This window comes from Chrysemys picta, chromosome 7, assembly GCF_011386835.1.
Source record: "Chrysemys picta bellii isolate R12L10 chromosome 7, ASM1138683v2, whole genome shotgun sequence".
In the NCBI taxonomy this organism is placed as follows: domain Eukaryota; kingdom Metazoa; phylum Chordata; order Testudines; family Emydidae; genus Chrysemys; species Chrysemys picta.
Genome location: NC_088797.1, coordinates 24489497 through 24509938, shown reverse-complemented (window position 1 = coordinate 24509938; position 20442 = coordinate 24489497). Strand labels below are relative to the sequence as shown.

Here is a 20442-nt window from a genome sequence, read left to right as displayed (position 1 = left end):
AGCTATCCCACAGTTCCCGCAGTCCCCGCTGCCCATTGGAATTCTGGGTTGAGCCCCCAATGCCTGCTGGGGCCAAAAATGTGTCGAGGGTGGTTTTAGGTAACTGTCGTCATTCAACTCTCACTCCCGCCTTCCCTCCGTGAAAGCGCCGGCGGGCAATCAGTTCGCGCACTTTTCTGGTGATTGACAGCGCGGACGCCACAGCACTGCGAGCATGGAGCCTGCTGCGACCATCGCTGCAGTTATGGCCGTTGTCAACACCTCGCACCTTATCATCCACCTTTTTCAGAGGCAGATGCTGAGAAATCAGGCGAGGAGGCTACGGCAGCATGGTGAGGACATTTAAGTCTGAGAGGGGCACAGGCCTCTCATAAAGCATGGGACCCCGTGCCATGGACATCATGGTGGCAATGGGTCATGTTGATGCTGTGGAACGGCGATTCTGGGCCCAGGAAACAAGCACGGACTGGTGGGACCGCATAGTGCTGCAGGTCTGGGATGTGTGGCTGTGAAACTTTCGGATGCGTAAGGGAACTTTCCTGGAACTTTGTGAGTTGCTGTCCCCTGCCCTGAAGCTCAAGGATACCTGGATGCGAGCAGCCCTGACTGTCCAGAAGCGAGTGGCCATAGCCCTCTGGAAGCTTGCAACACCAGACAGCCACCGGTCAGTCTTGAATCACTTTGGAGTGGGAAACTCTACCGTGGGGGTTGCTGTGATGCAAGTAGCCAATGCAGTCGTTGAGCTACTGCTCTCAAAGATAGTGACCCTGGGAAACGTGCAGGTAATCTAGGTGGCTTCGCTGCGATGAGATTCCCAAACTGTGGTGGGGCTATAGATGGAACTCACATTACTATCCTGGTACCGGCCCACCAGACCAGCCAATACATTAACCGAAAGGGCTACTTTTCAATGGTGCTGCAAGCACTGGAGGACCATAGGGGACGTTTTACCAACATCAATGTCGGATGGCCGGGCAAGGTTCATGACACTCGCGTTTTCAGGAACTCTGGTCTGTTTAGATGGCTGCAGGAAGGTATTTACTTCCTGGACTACATCTTGTGCCCACCAGGGGCTGCTGTGGCACTAGAAGAGAGGGCAGTTCGTCACAGTGCGGCCAGGTGAAGAGGCACAGGATGGACAGAGCAGGGCATGCAGGGTTGCTGGGAGGTCACAGATTGGGGTTCAGAAAGGCTAGTGGGGGTGACAGCATTGAGCCAGGAGCTAAATGGGAGGGGGCTGCAGTGACACAGGGATGGGAGAAGGAGGCTGCATGGACACGGCGGGGATGGGGGCAGCTGTGCCTGACTGAATGGGAAGGATAGGTGTCATCCAGGGTCTGCATGGGGGAGACTCTTCAACTCCTTAACAATCCCCACCCCCAAAAAATGCGTTCCATACTTCTCCCACCCACACCCAACAACCCTCCAGGTTCACTTCCATGCTCTTTCCCTCTCCCTCAGCTTCTCCATTACCCCCAAATCCCCCAGGACTTTGCACTGCTGCTGAGGGGTGCGGGAAATAGTAATTCCTTTAAACTACAGTACAAAAACCTGAGAGTCCTGTATTAATATGCATAGTAAGGAATCTATTTGTGTGTGTTTACAAAAAAAAAATCCTGAATCTTTTTGTTTGTTTGTATTGTTATAGATGGATTTGCTGACAGGTATTTTTAAATAAATTACCAAAATAATTGAAACTGGCATGATTATATTGTGTTTATTTTGAAAAATAAAATATCCAGAATTTTGCAGAAGTTTAAAATACTGTGTGCAGAATTTAATTATTTGGCATAGAATTCCACCAGGAGTATTAAAGCCTCCTTTTCCTCAGAAGTATGCTTGAAATCTCCTTGATTCATCATGCATGCCAAGCTTATGCTAAGCAAACCAGTTAACATCTGCATTATTGGTTACCAAAAAAGTGTTTTCAACTTAGTTCTTGAAAAGAAGAATTAGTTTGTTTTTAAATGTACAGTTCCTTCACTATACTTTTTTAGAGATAATAGTATAAGCCTCTGATTCATTTTCAGCATTAGACCTATACAGTATTAAGGCTTCTCTTAATTCCTTGCTAGACTTCTAGAAAAGTACCAGCTTATACAATGACTTAAATCCAGAAAAAGTTTCCACAGGTTGTTAAGGTAATTCTTCAATTGTACAACCTAAAAGAGTTAAATAACCATGAAAGAGATCAAACAACAAAAAATCATACTAACTGACGACAGTATAATTCCTACAACTAGAAAATGATAGTTGTGTTCAGTGTTTATGCCAGTCCTGGTGGTTGGCTAATAATTCCTGCAGATGGATGTGGAAAACTAAGATTTTTTATGACATTCTCTTCCCACCCCCCACCACCATCACACACACATAAGGGACTAGCTATCTTTGTTTTTGGTAGTTTGTCTCCATCAGTTCGAGGACACAGTCCTGAGCAGGCTCTTGTTAGAATAAAGAAGGTGTCCTTGGAGGCTTAAGGGCAAAATTGATTTGTCACATGCTTCAGTGTGCAGCTTTCCTTGCAACCTATATGAGGTACCAACAGCTTTAAGGCACTTGGTCCTACTTGCAACAAAATATGCCTTCTCAGTCTTCCAGCAAGACTCCAGGAAGTGTCAAACCCCATTCTGGTCCGAGGGGAATTCTGCTGCCCATCTCCAGTTCACGTCCTACAATGCTAGAAGTTCTGTGTGAACTACTGGGACAGCTTAGACTCAAAAGATGTACTCTGTGTGGGATGCTCCCTTTTGGGAATATCAATAAGTAGGGAACCCTACAAGGGATACCATCTCAAGGGAATCAGCCTTCCAGAAGCATGAGAGGGCTGAGGAGCCCCAGAACAGACTGTCTAGCTGTCAAAATCCTGTAGATCTACACCAGAAAGGCTCCATGCTTATACAGGAGGAAAGGGAGGATGAGAGAGAGGCAGGGCCATCTCTAGGGGGGTGTGGGCCCCGGGGCGGTGAAAGCCCTAGATTCAGTTATACTGGCTAGATTCAGTTATACTGGCATGAAAGAGCTTTTGCTGTTATAGTTTATATCACTTGCCGAACCAGAATAAACTATACCAACAAAAGCACTCTTATACCAATATAAACTGTCTATGCTAGGAGGGTTTTGCTGACATGACATTTTTCATTTAAAATAAAAAATTATCTAGCCCTGGTGGTTGTGCAGAAAACCTTCTAAATGTGAAACCAAGTGTAAAGCAAAGCAGTGTTTTGTTTCTATCTAACAACTCTGGAAAATTAGAGTGTGAATTCGTCTTTTCCTGTCCTCTCTGCTAACCTCACTGGGATGTTAACTCTAAAACCTAATGATATTTGCAATGTCAGCATTAACTATTCAATTTGTGATCATTTTAGTGGATAGAACAAGTAGGGGGAGCAGGAGTTACTGCATGGAAGGAAATGCAGAGGGAACACAGAAACGGACAGGAGGAAGGAGAATAAAAGGGCAGAAATGAAAGTGGTGCTAAAGATAAGCATATTTTTCCATAGTGAATTGACTTGCTATATGAAGGTAATATTCTACCTTTGATATTTGTGAGAACTTCCTGTTGACATCTGTATGAGTTCTGCTATTGATTGAGGTTAGGTTATATACCTAAAACTCTGACCTACTGATCATAATTAAAAATAGAATTGAAACCTCCACAGAATGTTTGACATTTCTGCTGTATGGGTAGATTATTCCATGATAGAGAATTGTGGGGATTTTTGCATTTCTGAAGCTTCTGGTGCTGGCCATTTTTTGAGGAAGGGTACTAGATTATACTGAACAGTGTTCTGATCTGTTAAATCCATTGGTATGCTCCTAAAAGGTCTTGAAGTTAAGTCAGGAGTTGACATACTTCAGAAATCTTACTTTCAGGCAAGAGGTAACAGACATGCATCTCCCCTTCTGGCTAGTATTCTGTATTGTATGCTTCACGCTGTAGGCCTATTTGCATACAGTTGAGAAACTGCAAAATTTGCAAGAAAGGAAATCTACAAGATGTAACAAACAGCACAGGGTGCCCAGCTTATGAATACAGACAAAGGATGAGATTAGTATTTTTAGAGAGAGCAAAGAAACCTACTGAATCCTTCACCTAGGAGGCAAGCTGACTGCATGTTTGTCTCATGAAAGGAGGATCACAGCCAAGCTGGTTGCAAAGTGCTGCAAGAATTTTGAGTGAGCATTACACTAGAAGACATGAGAGTAACCTGTCGGTTAAGTCTAGACTGTAGAATGCATACTATTGTTTTGTTTTGAATACAATCATTTGTTTCCAATACTTGATTTCTCTATAAACATATCTAAGTGCTGTGTGTTAAGCGGAGTGGTGATCTGAGATGAGACTGGTAATCTGGGGTGTATTCTTTCTTTGGGAGCAGCAAATCTGTGAATATTGTGAGTGTTCAGTGGATATGGGGCTGCATGGTTCAGGGATATGCTTAGAGGTCTCAAGGGCTGGAGTGTGCCTATCATTAACCTGTTAAGTAACAGTGGGGCTGAGGAGAATGCTTGTTACTTGTGGCTTATGGTGTCAGGGAACGCAGCAGGCACAGACAAGGCTTCCTCACACTAAGGGAATGTGGACGGGAAGCACCTAACAATCCTGGGTGCCCCCAGGAAGCATCACAATAGCTAGTGGGGTTTAAGAAAGTCTCCCTTTACTGCTTTATTATATTAAGTGTTTATTATCTCTAATACTCTAGAGCTAGAGATTTTTTTAAAATGTGAAGTTTCAATAAAACATCACTTTTTTTTTTCCAACCAGTTTTACTCTGGAAGTGAGGAGAGTGGGGACTTTCATTATGTTGTACCAAGAGTAGGTGGATCATAGGAGTTTAGCATGGGATTTCATTAAATTGACAAACTTTTTAAGGAACATTTAAACTTACTGGGAACTACAAAAATCAATATTTATGGAACCCTTGTCTTTTTTTAGTTTGTATGTGAAGAGTTATGCAGGAGTAATATTTCAGATATCCTTGGCAATTGTTTATGGAAGATGTGTTAGTTTAGGGTCCTGAGGTACACTATCTGCAGTCTTATAAATGCTATATTACTTTAGGCTGTTAATTCTGTTCTGAGTAGTCAAGTATTAAAATGTTAATGAAATGTTCCTCTACTTTACTCCTTTTAGGATTTCATTAATTTCTGTCTTTCGTCCCCAGTAAGCTAATAAAACATCTTGCGAGAGATTCTGTAGGCAACTAGAACAGAGGTGATAGAAAGTAGTTCTGAAAGCAAGAGACTTCATACAAAATTTCTGCGGTCTGCCAGAGTATAGAAAAAGTCCCATGGTGTAGTAAGACATCAACTTTAAGGCTGATCAGTGCTTTCTTTTAAAAGAAAAAAATGGCTTGCAGAAAAAAGCCCAACTTTGATAAGGTTTCATGCTTGAACATCAGATGACTGAGTGGGGTGAAAAGAGGTTGGGTATGAGCAGGAAGAAAAGGAACAGTTAGAAACATGCATTTTCCTCCAGAAGATATAAGCTCACTCACCATCCGAACTTTTGAGAAGAGAGAAATATCTAGCCTCTCCCATCATAGACTCTGGGATTGGCAGAGATCAAATTTCCTTTCCTTCCTACCCTACCAGTCAAGAAAAGAACCTCTAGAAATTTCTCCCATAATGTGTGGTATTATGTATATGCAGATTAGATACAGTACTCTGTCTCCTAACAAATTCCTGCTGTCCATTGAACTAGAACAGTGGTTCTCAACCAGGGGTACGTGGAGGTCTTCCAGGAGGTGCATCAACTCATCTAGCTATTTGCCTTGTTTTACAACAGGCTATATAAAAAGCACTAGTGAAGTCAGTACAAACTAAAATTTCATACAGACAGTGACTTGTTTATACTGCTCTATATATACACTGAAATGTAAGTACAATATTTATATTTCAATTGATTTATTTTATAATTATATGGTAAAAATGAGAAAGTAAGCCATTTTTCAGTAATAGTGTGCTGTGATACTTTTCTTTTTATATCTGGTTTTGTAAGCAAGTAGTTTTTAAATGAGGTGAAACTTGGGGGTACGCAAGACAAATCAGACTCCTTAAAGGAGTATAGTAGTCTGGAAAGGTTGAGAGCCGCTGACCTAGAACACAATGGAACTTTGTTTACTCTGACTTGTTGTGTTGTATAAAAAAAAAAATCTACCGTTCTTTTGTTTAAGTTGCAAAACTCGTAGATGACTGGGAATGCCAAAAATGTAATATCTAAACTTTACTAAGCAATTAAATAGTTTGTCATGTAATGTTACTGGGAAAAACAAATCTAAATGTGTTTGACTCCTACTGTCACATGTATTTAAAAAATGAAGGACTATATGAAAGAAGCATGATAAATGGCAATGTGTTGACTTTGGGTGTGTGTAAAGTCTTGTTTTATTTAACATCGTTATAAATTATGTGCAAGAGAGAAACTAAGCACCACATGTAACTTAATTTGCTGCTAATACATAAATGGGTGGAGTTGCTAACACCTATGAGGACATTTAAAGAAAAAAAAGGGGGGGCGGGAATCTTGAGAATTGAGACATGGGCAGGAAATCATGTAATTCAGCCTGGGAAAAAGTTTTAGTTACTATAAATGTAAATATTGGAGAATTTTTTTAAATTAAATTGTACATCTGAGAACACGTCATCATTCTCATGTACAGCTCTGTAAGATAGAAAATAGATTTAAAAAAGAATTAAATATAAATAAGATTTTTATGTAGTAAGTTTTCTTCCCATTTTATAATCTTAAATTGTTAGTTTGTTTTGTACTTGGTCCTTTAGTTTTCTAATTGTTAATAGATTTTAGATATTGCATAGAATTTTTTTCTCTTCCGAGGTTTCGTACTTAGACTTTATATCTATGCTGAAATAGACAAACAAAGAGGCCTTATTAACATGCTTAGCATGAGAACAAAAAATCAAAAAATGTTTTGGCTAGGCTGTACTCAACATTTGAAGTTATTTGTAAATGTACTTCTAAGTCATTTATGTGCTTTTGAAAATCCCACCCTTAGATGCCTAAATATGGCCATAGGCGCATATCTTTAGGTCAGTATTTTTTAAATATTTGGGAGGGGTTGAGAGCTGGTCCTCTGCAGGACTATCTCCATTCTGTATTTGGACTTGCTTGTCTCACCTTCTTGGCCCCATATCTGTTTCCTGAGTCTTCATTTTTTCCCAGGCTTTTCTTTTTATCATCAGTGCCCTGTTGTACAACATAGAAACAGATTTCTTAAGGGTATGCCTACCACTTTAAGGTTTAGATGTGTTAACAAACATGATTGTGAATTTTAGAATAGACACCGCAAAAATGCTTGTTGCTAGTCATGCTTAAACGCAACTAGCAACAATTATTTGTGTAGCACTATGCTTGAATTTACAGTAGGGTTCATTAACTGATATTAGTGTGTGTTAAAACACAACTAAAATTCAAGTATAGACATAATGTAAAATGTGAAGTTTGCAAACAGAAGTATTTCTTATTCCTAGCTTGTGTATTAACTTGACATTCTATAGTAGAATGGAAATTGTCTGTAGCTTCCATTTAATCAAACTTTCTTCTTGCAGATAACTTATTGCAGTGTAATTTTTTCTTTACAGTTCTATCTTCAAGACACTAAGAGTAGTAATGGTACCTTCATAAATAGTCAGAGATTGAGTAGAGGATCTGAGGAAAGCCCACCATGTGAGATTCTGTCTGGTGACATCATCCAGTTTGGTGTAGATGTGACAGAGAACACGCGGAAAGGTAAGGGTACGGATCACCTTTTTTTCATTTCTATTTTTAACTTCAATTGTCAGGTATACTTATTGGGAACATTGTATTACACAGAAAACTTCAATGGGAAAAACAAACAAACTTAAAAGTTTTAAATAGGCTGTGGTATTGTAGGGAAATCTAGGGGTTCCTGTGTGGTTTTTACCAATGTTTTTACCCTCCAGATAGGAGAATCCCACGCTATTTTCAAACAATGGGATGGTGCTGCTGCAGATGGTAGTTTGCATCAAGTGTTTCTTGATGGCATGGTCAGCAGTAGTTTGAAACTGATGAGGCTCTTGCTGACTGACTCTTTTTTTCTTCCCCTTGCTACTCGGAGCACTCTGAAATTGAGAGAGAAAAGGATGAAAAGTTGATGGAAAGCTAGAGATATGCTGCTGCTAATTGAGTGACTGCTAAATGAAAAAGAAATGCCTCATCCTCCAGCTTGAACTTGTGCTCTCGTGCTCAAGCATGCACACTCATGAAAGCCCTGTATTAAGATAAAAGATGCCTCTCGGGGTTAATTGGTAGACCTGCTGTCCCTAGCCCCTTTCTTCTGCATTTATGTACAGTTCAGCTTATTTTTCTAATAGTGATTGTCATTTCTTGTTCTTTGTTGGGCTTACTCTATGCATGAGCTTGTAATAGGCTTATAATATATATATCCTCATGAAATTTCTTAAGAAAATGAGTGCTCATTAGATGACTGACTTACATCAGAATTCTGGCCATTCTTGGAAAGAATGCTGAATGAATTATTTATTCAGCAACACAAAGTTTGGCAAGAAAAATTTAAGTTCTTCAATGAAAGCATAAAGTTAGTCTCTACTGCTGTACCAAAATTCTTCACTTTCTTTATAAAGATGATATTCAAAAACTTTATATTAGGAAGAAAAGAGTATTAAGATAAATTGATATTTGAGGGAAAATTCTGGATTAACTTCAGATGAGATAGTATCTTACTCAATAGTATCCCAGAATAGCAGAAATTTTAAAGGGCATAAGGTGACTAGGATGAGATTATGAATTCATGCTGCTGTTTAATGTGTGTTCTTTCCCCCCTATATATTTGTATGTGTGTGGCTCTAGCCTTGCAGTTTATATTGGACACTAAAATATTAAGAAAAATTTAATAGAGAATTAAGGAATATGTTGTCAAGTAATTGGGGAGTAATTCAGCAAGGCATCGGAAAGGTCTTCTAGGGTTGTAAATTACCTTCAGAATATGGTGGGAGTAAAAGTCAGCCAAATGAACTCTGCTTTTTACTTTCATCCCAAATGTTCCTACTATATATATCCCCTGAGTTCCTTTCTGAACTAAACATTTTTATTTTTTTTGTACTAAAAGAAAAAAATTAGAATTGAGTTTAAGCACCATTTTGATGATTTGAAGAATTTTATCTAATAACCTACCCAACTTGAAATTTTATCAAGTGTCCTTCAGTCCTCTTCATACTTGATTTTGATGAGGAGCCAGTGTTGTGGGTAAAAAACGAAGCAACATTTATGCATTGCAGACTTGCCTGGGAATTATTTAAAAATGCCATTAGATCTACATTCAGTGAATGCCATATATAATGCATTCCAGGAATATGTAGAATGCACTGTACCATAGAGTACACTCCACCGCAAATAAACTTGGGAATGTTATATTTTTGGCAAAAATTGCTGCTTACACTAAAAGAGCAGGTGCTAGAGTTTGGAGTATCTGGATCCAATCAAAAGGCTGTGTGAGCTAGTTGAAGAGAACACTTTGAACTTTCATGTTGTGAAAAGAAAGGTGAGTCTCAATTACTTGTGTCAATATCTACAATTAAGACAAATCATGTAAAATCTTCTGGAGAATGCAGCTAAGGAGATGCGTTCCAAGTATGGCAAGAATAAGTAGTTTCATGGTTTTAAATCCTTCCTTCAAAATACCACAGTATCTTATACTATATTGCAATCCAGTCATTTCACTAATTTCATTTTGGTAAACCTAAGCTGTTCCGAACATGGGTTGTTTGAAGGAAGGTTATTTAAAAGCTTCCTATGTACTGGTTGCATACCTAATTTTAAAAATAAGTTCATGTAACCCAAACATTCTTTTATTCATTTACAATGACCACTATATGAGGAGAGAAGTTGGCAGTCAGAACAGATGTCTGTCATTCATTTGATTAACTTCCCATTTAAAATCGGGGCTGAAAACTTAACCCTGTCTTAAGCCTTAAGGAATATTTTTAAGTCAATTGACATAACAAACATAACTTGTTGATTTATAACTGAGTCTAAGTGTTTATGCTAACGTTTTAAAAGGAACACTGTCACTTGAATTTTTGAAATTGACATATTTAAAAACATTTTTATATTGTACTCTTTATATAATGTGCTCTGAAATTTTTTATTTTTTAAAATGCAATAATTTTTTTTCCTGATATTCATGCTACTTTCCAGTAAGGAGGAGACTGGGTTAACCAATGATATCACAAAATGTGCTCCCTGCCCCCATTCATTGGCTTGGAGAGTGAAGAAGGGTAGGGTTCCCCTGCTGCCTTCCTATCTCCTGTTCATCCCTAGCTTTATGCAGAAGTCCACAATAAGGAGACTATGAATATAGAAACCCTACACATTGCACTGCTGTTACTAATGAACACCCTCATGCAGTTCCTGGGAAAGAACAGCAGCATGATGAACTGACTATACAGAAAACACAAAGGGCTGTTAAAATGCACATAGTAAACAAATGGAAACAATACATTCTTTTGTTAATTTTTTAGTTTACTATAATATTACTAATAATAATAATAGAAAAAATGCAGACAATATGCCATATAAAAGTAGTGACACTCCTTTAAAACTAAATTCAATTCTGATATTTATATAGCATCTTATACAGACATTAATCATCTTAGCCTTCTGAAAAACAATTACGTGCTGATAATGTAGTGATTGTACAGGCAAAGAGTAGTAGTTGTGCTTTTGAAAACCTTTGGACATATATCGTTATCATTATAACCTGCTTTTATTGTAAAGGTTATTTTGTTTGAGTAACCAGTTTTCCCAATAGAGAAGAATTCCACTTTGGTCTGGTTCATCCAAATAATTGCACATGTAAAAAGGTAATGTTGCCCCTACTGGGTTATAGTATAAGCATTTGTTCCTCAAATTCCTGGTGCTGAACTAGAATCCCTAACCTAGGCCAGAGATGAGTTCTTCCAAACTTTTTTTCCTTAACTTGACTAGCAAAGTTACGCTCTTTATGTTACGTTATTGGTGAGCACCTAGGCTTATTCACTTTTTCCCTACTTAGTGCACGTTTTCTCTGTTGCTCACCCTGTCAACATTTCTCTGCATGTTGCTTTGTTTATTGATGGCTTGCTTTTTGTTATAGCGATTATTTACATTCTAGTAAATGTCAAAATATTACATCCATGTACTCTGTGTACCTGATACATTGAATTATATTATAGTGATTCTGAGAAATAATCTGGAAGTGATCCATGAATTTTCTGTTCCTCACATTTCCATGTTTAACAAAATAACCGTTTCTTAAAGGGACACTGTCCATTTGAAATCGGGTCAATCCTAATTTCCATTTTAAAGATGGGGATTAACTATTCATAGCATAACTATATTTATGAAAGGGAGCAATTAATATTTCATGTTTGGTCCTGACTGGTTATGAAACCTAGTCAATTTTAAAAAAGTTTAAAGTACCTTTAGATATTACATCTGCCTCCGAATCTTCCTGCCATTTTTAAAATTGTATTTTTCTATTTTAAAAAAATCTTTCTTTCTCCCGTGTTGCTATGTGGAAGGTCCCACATAAATGGGGAAACTGACCATACATGCTGCTGTCAAAAGCACAGAATTGTCAAACTGAAACAAGAGAAACGTATTTCTTGAAATAATTTCAGTTACCATAGCTGCTATTACACGAAGTAAGAAGGAAGAAAAATCAGACAAAAGTATGACTTTTAAGTTGACAGTCCCTCTTAGTACATGACACAAGCTGCAACAGAGCTATAACTAAGCATTTTAGTGCTCAGGGTGAGCAAGCATATTTATTCTCCCTAGAGGCAATGCATGGGCGGCATGTGGGGTCATATGCTCTCCCAGATTTCTGCCTTCCATTTAGTGCACAGGTTTTCAAACTGTGAGCTGCGTCTCCCTAAGGGGAGACACCCCACAATTTAAAAACTGTTGCCCCCTGCCAGAAGGCAGTATGCAATGTCAAAAAACACTGACCAATTTTGCTACAAGTAGAAGTTACGGACCTCCATAGATGTTCTCTTTTTGCTGCCTTGTCACAATTTTCTACTTCCTGGCTCATTGATCCACGAGCAGCGAATTCTGATAGAGGGACACCCATCGCAGTTGGCTATCTCAAGCTTTCCCAGCCTCGGTTCATGTGAGCATGCTCAGTATGAGCCAGGCAGCACACTCAGTGCCCTGCCTGCCTGTGACACCGGGAGAGCATGCTCCAACCAGGGTCACTGGGCCTGCGATTGCAAGGTGGCGGGGGGGCTCCTCTGTGCCCTAGGCGGCTGCCCCACTCGCCCCGCTCTAGTTATGGCCCTGAGCTACAAAACACAAAAATGTATTATGTATCACCTTTAAGTTTGATCATTCATTGAGTAACTGAATGGAATGTTATGTGGCTATCTATTTTTCTTTTTTGAACATTCAGTATCAAAGAACATGAATTGTGCAATTACATCTCCATTTCATACAAAGACATTTCAAAATCATTATTCTGCACATGAGAAACTAGCAAATAAAAGTTACAAAACAAATTAAGCAGCACTAGTTGCCCTCTACTTCCACTTTCAGTGATATTCAGAATGACATAAACCTTTGATTGGTGAGTTTGTTTTATTGAAACTTGGCAAAGTTGCTGTTTCATGTTTTTGGGTATCTATTTTTGTATTTCTCCTGTGCTTTGAATGTTGTTTGTTTATAGACTAGCCCAGGGGTGGCCAATCTGAGCCTGAGAGAGAGCCAGAATTTACCAATGTGCATTGCCAAAGAGCCACAGTAATACGTCAGCAGCCCCCGTCATCTCCCCTCCACCCCCAGCGTCTCGCACCCGCCAGCAGCACCACCGATCAGCACCTAACTCTCCATCCCTGCGCCTCCCACCTGCCACGATCAGCTGTTTTGTGGTGTGCAGGAGGCTCAGGGGAGGAGGAGCAAGGGCGCGGCAGACTTGTGGGAAGGGGCGGGGGCATTGGGGTAAGGAGTGTAGTGGTGCCGGGGCCTGGGGCAGAGCCAGGGGTTGAGCAGTGAGCACCCTGTAGCACATTGGAAAGTTGGCGCCTGTAGCTCCAGTCCCGGAGTTGGCGCCTATTCAAGGAGCCACATATTAATCTCTCAAGAGCCACAGGTTGGCCACCCCTGGACTAGACTCTACCTTCTTCTGTATACTTCTCACTTGGTAGTTTGTGGTAGTAGCTGGCTAATCAGATGGTTCAAGGTTTGACGCCCTCTGCTGCTGTCACTCCCCGTTTAGAACATAAGAATGGCCATACTGGTTCAGACAAGTGGTTGTCTAGCCCAGTATCCTGTCTTCTGACAGCGGCCAGTGCTTGATGTGTCAGAGAGAATGAACAGAACAGGGTAATTTTGAGTGATCCATTCCCTGCCTTCCAGTCTTGGCTTCCGTCAGTCAGAAGTTTGGGGACACCCAAAGCATGGGGTTACGTCTCTGACCATTTTAGCTAATAGCCATTGATAGACCTATCCTCCATGAACTTTTGGCCTTCACAACATCCACATGCAAGGAGTTCCATAAGTTGACTGTGCGTTGTGTGAAGAAGTATTTCCTTACATTTGTTTTAAACCTGCTGCCAATTAATTTCATTGGGTTACCCATAGTTCTTGTGTTATATAAAGGGCTAAATAACACTTCCTTATTCACTTTCTCCATACCATTCATGATTCTATTGTATCGCCCCTTTGTCTTCTTTTCTAAGATGAACAGTCCCAGTCTTCTTCATACAAAGAAGGGTTAAAGTTGTTCCATACCATTAATTAGATTTGTTGCCCTTCTCTGTACCTCTTTCATTTCTAATATATCTCTTTTGAGATGGGGTGACCATAACAACATGCAGTATTCAAGTTATGGGTGTTCCTTGGATTTATATAGTGCCATTATGATATTTTCTGTCTTATATCTATTCCTTTCCCAGTGATTCCGAACATTAGCTTTTTTGACTGCCACTGTACATTGAGTGGATGTTTTTTAGAGAACTATCCACGATGACTCCAAGATCTTTCTTGAGTGGTAACAGCTAATTTAGATTCCATCATTTTGTTTGCATAATTGGGATTATGTTTTCCAATGTGCGTTACTTTGCACTTACCAACATTGAATTTCAACTGCCATTTTGTTGCCCAGGCACAGTTTAGTGAGATCCCTTTGTAACTCTGCATTCAGCTTGGAACTTAACTGTCTTGGGTTTTTGTATCCTCTGCAAATTTTGCCACTTCGCTGTGGACCCCCTTTTCCAGATGTTTTATAAATATGCTGAACAGCGCACAGGTCACAGTACAGATCTTTGAGGGGGTCCTACTATTTCTCCATTGTGAAAACTGACCATTTATCCCTACTCTTTGTTTTCTATCTTTTAACCAGTTGCTGATCCATGAGAGGACTTTCCCTCTTATCCCGTGACTGCTTAGTTTCCTTGATGGGCTCTGGTGAGGGACCTTGTCAAAGCTTTTCTGAAAGTCCAAATACACTATATTGACTGGATTACCCTTGTCCACATGCTTATTGACACTCTCACAGATTCTAATAAATTGGTTAGGCATGTTTTCCCATTACAAGAGTCTAGGTGATTTTCCTCCCAACATATCATGTTTATCTGTCTGATAATTCTGAGCTTTAGTATAGTTTCAATTAATTTGCCTGGTACTGATGTTAGGCTTCCCAGCCTGTAATAGCCAGGATTGCCTCTGGAGTCTTTTAAAAAAGTCGATGGTACATTAGTTATCTGCCAGCAGGGCCGGCTCCAGGCATCAGCGAAGGAAGCAGGTGCTTGAGGCGGCACGTCCAGGTCTTTGGCAGCAATTCGACGGCGGGTCCCTCAGTCCCTCTCTTCCTCTTTGAGCTGCTGCCGAAGAGGAAGAGAGGGAGTGAAGGACCCGCCGCCAAAGAATGAAGCAGCGCAGTTTAGTTGCCGCCGAAGTGACACCGATAGGCTTTTTTTTTCTTCGCTGCTTGGGGCGGCAAAAAAGCTGGAGCCGGCCCTGTCTGCCAGTCATCTGAAACAGAGCCTGATGTAAGCAAGAGGTTACACATCACAGTTAGTAGTTATGCAATTTTGTATTTGAATTCTTTCAGAACTCTTGAGTGAATACGATGTGGTCCTGGTGACTTATTCTGTTTAACTTATCAATTTGTTCCAAAATCTCCTCTACTGACACCTCAATCGGGGACAGTTTAGATTTGTCTCCTAAAAAGAATGGCTTGGGTGTTGGGATCTCCCCCACAATCTCTGCAGTGAAGACTGATGCAAAAGATTAATTTAGCTTCTCTGCAATGTCTTTGTCTTCCTTGAGTTCTCCTTTTGCGACTTCATTTTGTGAGCCAGAGATTGCATCTCCGTCATACTTCTAAAGCAGTAATGTACTCCTCTTGCTAAGTATACCCTCTCCCCCCATCCCATCCCTGGTCTCTCAGACTTCTCAACGCAACAGGATGTAGAGGGAACAGAAAACAAAAATCTTCTTCTCTAGAGTTATCTCTGAAGCAAATGTATGGATACTAAATGGACAGGAAGGAAATAGATACCACTTCAGCCAAGCCCTGGGTTGGACTTTGCCTTTACTTGAGCTTTCTGGACTTCTTTTCCTGTCATTCCGAATTGAAAGAAAGAAATAGGTAGAAAGTTTAAGATGGATGACCTAAAAGCACATGCTTCCTATCCAGTGCCCTACAACTTTCTGCAGTCATTGTCCCATTAGAGCACCCTCCTCAAAAAGATCTTAATTCAAGTGCCCTTCTTTCTTTGGAAAATAATTTATCTTCTCATACATCCTGCAGTAGAGTGATTCCTTAGTTTATTGGGGAAAATCCACATTCCAAATTCCTGGCCACCTCTAATGTGTCAAGCCAGGTCTACATTATAAACTTACATCAGTATAACTACGTCACTCAGAGGTGTGAAAAATCCACACCCTGGACCACCATAGTTGTACCAATCTAACCCCCAATGTAGCCAGCATGCCCTCCCATTGACATAGCTGTGGCTTCTCATGGAGGTGGATTAACTACACCCATGGGAGAAGCTCACTTGTTGATGTAGTAGCATCTTCACTGAAGTGCCACAGCAGTGCAGCATTTTAAGTGTAGACCTGCCTTCAGGATCTATTTAAACTCCCAAAGGACTATCTGAAACCATTACTTGAAGATAAGGCTCTCCGTAGTCTCTAGTTTCAAATGTGGTCAGTGGTTCCCCTTGAAAGCGATACTTCCTAAATATATACTTGATAGAAAGATTTGATTCTGTGCTGCGAAAGGCATTTGACTACTCCTCCCTATAATTGAATATATCTATGCATTCTTATTGTGATTAGTGCTTTAGAAAGAGTGGGGTTTAAATTCCCAAAACTATTCCCTGCTCTTTCGGTGAGTCCAAAGCCAAGGAATTGCAGACCTGGACAAATGTCTTCTGGTGACACGACATATCTCATGAAAATAACTGAACTCCTGTCCAGTCTTCTCTGACAAATGTAAACATTTTTCAGGTGGATCTTAATGAGGATAGATGCTAAAGACAAGAAAATACTTTTCTAAAAGTTCGTATCTTGGCACTCGATGTAGACCAAGGAAGAATTAACTCTCTTGTTGGGTTACCTTTCCCTTAGTTCCAGCTTCCATTAGGTAGCTGTCTTAATGTTGTTCTGAAATATTTGTTCCCCTCTGTTCAAATCCAGGTTCACCATATCTCTGAAATTATAAGCCTTGAAAGTTAATAAATGTTATTTATAATTTGTGTTTTTAGGTGAGTGATTTTGTGTTTAGTTGACCTATCCTGTGCTTATTCATAGTTAGTTTATTATAAGAAAATGTCTCGAACAGTCCATACCGTCCCATCCCTATTACCGAGGAGATTTCACTTCCCAAATCTGAAGAATCATACAGAAAAATACAGATGTTATGTGGATATTGGCAGAGCCATGGAATGATCTTTCTTGATAAAACCAAGTTGTGAAGAATATCTGAGAGAGCGATTGTTTCTGATGTGGTATAAGTGAAAATATAAATTGGATTTCCATATCTTACTCTAAGTGGTATCTTTGGTTCAAGGGTAATTAGACCCCACTCCTCTGTGTGTTTTCTTCTTTCTCTGAAATGTGAGAGGGGTTTGAAGGGTGGTTTCGTGGTCCTTGCTACATAGTTCTACAAGAATTCCAGAGCAGAGATTCTTTCTCTGTCCTTGGATGCATCCTTCAGCAGGTGCATCCTTAGGAAGATCATAAACAAATAGCTCCTCTATGCTACCCTCCTTTGACCCCTTTGAAACAGGGATTGCTAGGCAGATGTCAGGTGTTAGAAATTCATGTCTGGCAACATGGAAATATTTATTTTACCTGTTAACTTCTAATCTCCAGATACACTCCTACAAAGCTACCCAGTAAACAGAGGATGGTGTTCATCATTTTCTGTACTTCCAGAATTTCCGTTCCTGTCACCTAAATTCAGTTAAGACATACTCCCATTTTTTGCCTAGTCTCTCATGTTGTCAGTGTTGTGTTTTGAAATCTGTATTTAACTTTCTTGTCTACAGAGAGCTTGTCAGGGTTCCCTCACCACTCTGAACTCTGGGGTACAGATGTGGGAACCCTCATAAGCTTATATTCCACCAGCTTAGGTTAAAAACTTCCCCAAGGCACAAATTCCTTTCCTTGACCTTGGACGGTATTGCTGCCACCACCAAGTGATTTAAACAAACATTCAGAGAGAGGCCACTTGGAGCCCTGTCACCCTCCAAAGTATCCCCCCCAAGTCCCTTTACCCCCTTTCCTGGAGAGGCTTGAGAATAATATATCAACCAAATAGGTTAACGAGGTGAGCAAAGACCAGACCTTTGGGTTTTTAGGACACACAAAAACAATCATGTTCTTAAAAGAAGAACTTTATTATAAAAAAAAAACACAAAACAAAGTAAAAGAAGCACCTCTGTAAAATCAGGATGGAAGGTAATTTTACAGGGTAATAAAAAGACTTCAAACACAGAGGATTTCCCTCTAGGTTTAACTTTAAAGTTACAAAACAGGAAGAAACCTCGCTCTTAGCATAGGGAAAATTCACAAGCTAAAACACAAGATAATCTAACGTATTTCCTTGCTATTACTTACAATTTCTGGAATTTTAGATGTATCATTTTAGTAGGAGCTGGATTACCTGCTTGGTCTCTCTCTTTGTCTCAAGAGGGAACACAAAGAGAGCACAAACAAAACCTTTCTCTTCCCCCCTCTACCCCCCCCCCCAGATTTGAAAGTATCTTCTTTCCCCATTGGTCCTTCTGGTCAGGTGCCAACTAGGTTAATGGAACTGATTAATCCCTTACAGGTAAGTGATTCTATACCTTTGGCCAGGAGGGATTTTGATGTTACTGCATATATAAAGGCTGTTACCCTTCCCTTTATATTTATGACAGAGCTAGTTGTCTGGGGGGAAAAATTGTGCAGGTACTATTGGCTGTGGAAGACCTAGAATTGGAACTACACTATAGGTCAGGAATCGGCACAGGGCAGCAAGTCTTCAAGTTTCTGACTGATAACTTTTTGCTTTCTCATGGGGAGGTATGAGCAGGCAGACCCAGACATTAGGGGTCAGTGCTTAGAGACCTCCCCTTCCTTCTCTTGCTCATCCACCTCAGTGTTCCTTGATTGTGAAATAGCTGCATATTTCCTTAAACCATGTTTGCACTTCAATTAAATAAATAATGTCTTATTAACTGATTACTAAGACTCACAGTATTCTTATTTCTTCTCAGTTACCCATGGATGTATAGTCTCCACAATAAAACTATTTCTCCCAGATGGTATGGAAGCCCGGTTACGGTCAGAGTAAGTATAATTAAGTATTTATTAATATCTACCAAAATTAGAATATTTTATGAGGGTTTTTGTTAAGTATATTCCTATTGTAATAAATAACATGTAACACATGTTGATTTATATATGTCTGTAGGTTTGTCGTACGTAACATATAAGATCCCTGCCCCAAAGCATTTATAATCTAATACGCACAGGTAATATAGTGATTAAAAGCAGCACTCATGCAAGTGTGAGATCAATGGGATGACAAAAGTGGGAGAGGAGAACATTCTCTTGGTGAAGACATTTATATGTGGTGGTTCATGCTCAAGTTACAAATATATATATGTTAAAATTGTTCTTGTGTAGATAAAAGCTTTGCTTTGGGTAGATAAAAGCATAGAGGTATGAACTTGTATCATAACTGGAAACTTGGTTAATGCACAATTAAATTATATGAACTTGAATGGTTTTAATTTTATAGTGGTATTCAGAAAAATAAATAGAACGGAAAACTGGATTTGTAAATTGTGTTTGTGTCTTTACATGAAGACTTATATATTTTTATGCATCTAAGTGTGAATGGGAGTCATTTTTATGAATTTGTTGAGGTGCTATTTAGATTTTAAAACTGAAATCTAGCAAGCTAGATTTGCCAGTTTGGTAAGTGTTATGTCCAATATTATGATGGAATTTAATTAGGATAACTTTTGAGTGCAGTGAGCATTCGCTTACTAATTTTAGCACTAATTTCTTTCAAAGTCTTTTACCTTGGACAGTATTTCTCAGGTCAGTACACTAGGTTATTCTTACCTAACCGACAGTTTGTGTACTCGTGTGCTTCTTGGAGAATAAACAATCAAAAGTTCATCAATCAAGTGTAGATAAAACAAATGTGCTAGGCACGTACTGAACATAAAATACACATGCAGGTTTGTAAGTGATTAACAAAAACCAAAAGTGTGGCTGTGACTCTAGGGGCCAAACTGGCAGAGAGCCTACCATACTGTAACTCACATCAGGCCTGACACACTCATTGCCCCAGCACAGTGTTGTCATAATATGTACCTAAAAGGTGTTATATAAGGTAGCATATGTGAACTTATATCACACTGGTCCTGAAAATTGTGGCATGATGTATGTACAGATTGTGTACAAAATTGTGTGTATGTATGTGCTGGAAATATATTTTTAAAATGTGTTTGGGAGCAGGGCTGGCTCCAGGCACCAGCGTAGCAAGCAGGTGCCTGGGGCGGCCAATGAAGGGGGGGCAGCACGTCCAGCCGTTCGGCGGCAATTCGGTGGTGGGGCCGTCACTCCCTCTCTGAGCGAAGGACCTGCCGCCGATCGCGATCGCGGCTTTTTGTGTGTGTGTGCTTGGGGTGGCAAAAACGCTAGAGCCAGCCCTGTTTGGGAGTGTATAAACCCAGGCTGCCCAAGACAAAGGAATGTTGTTTTACCTGTCTTACTGGCTTGATTACTGGAAGAGGACAATGAAAGTACATTTACATATACAATAAACAAAGTGAACAAGCAGCCGCTTAATGCACAGATGGCAGGGACAGAGTCTGCACTCCAGGAATCCTTCCTGGCTCTTGAGACAGACAGTGAACTTTGGGTAATATAAGGGGAGAAAAGAGGCATTT

General features: G+C 39.9%; 1 protein-coding gene across 41 annotated transcripts in view; it reads left to right on the top strand.

Moving 5' to 3' along the window:
• Nucleotides 1-20442, top strand: part of SLMAP (sarcolemma associated protein) — a 164327-nt gene that overhangs the window by 64463 nt on the left and 79422 nt on the right. For 22 of the 41 annotated variants that reach the window (XM_065550934.1, XM_065550952.1, XM_065550941.1 and 19 more), the window contains exons 3-4: nucleotides 7603-7756; nucleotides 18754-18826. In XM_065550934.1, the coding sequence (XP_065407006.1) occupies nucleotides 7603-7756; nucleotides 18754-18826 (227 nt within the window). The remainder of the gene's footprint in view (nucleotides 1-7602; nucleotides 7757-18753; nucleotides 18827-20442) is intronic. The other 19 variants (XM_065550966.1, XM_065550955.1, XM_065550956.1 and 16 more) reach the window with 1 other exon arrangement.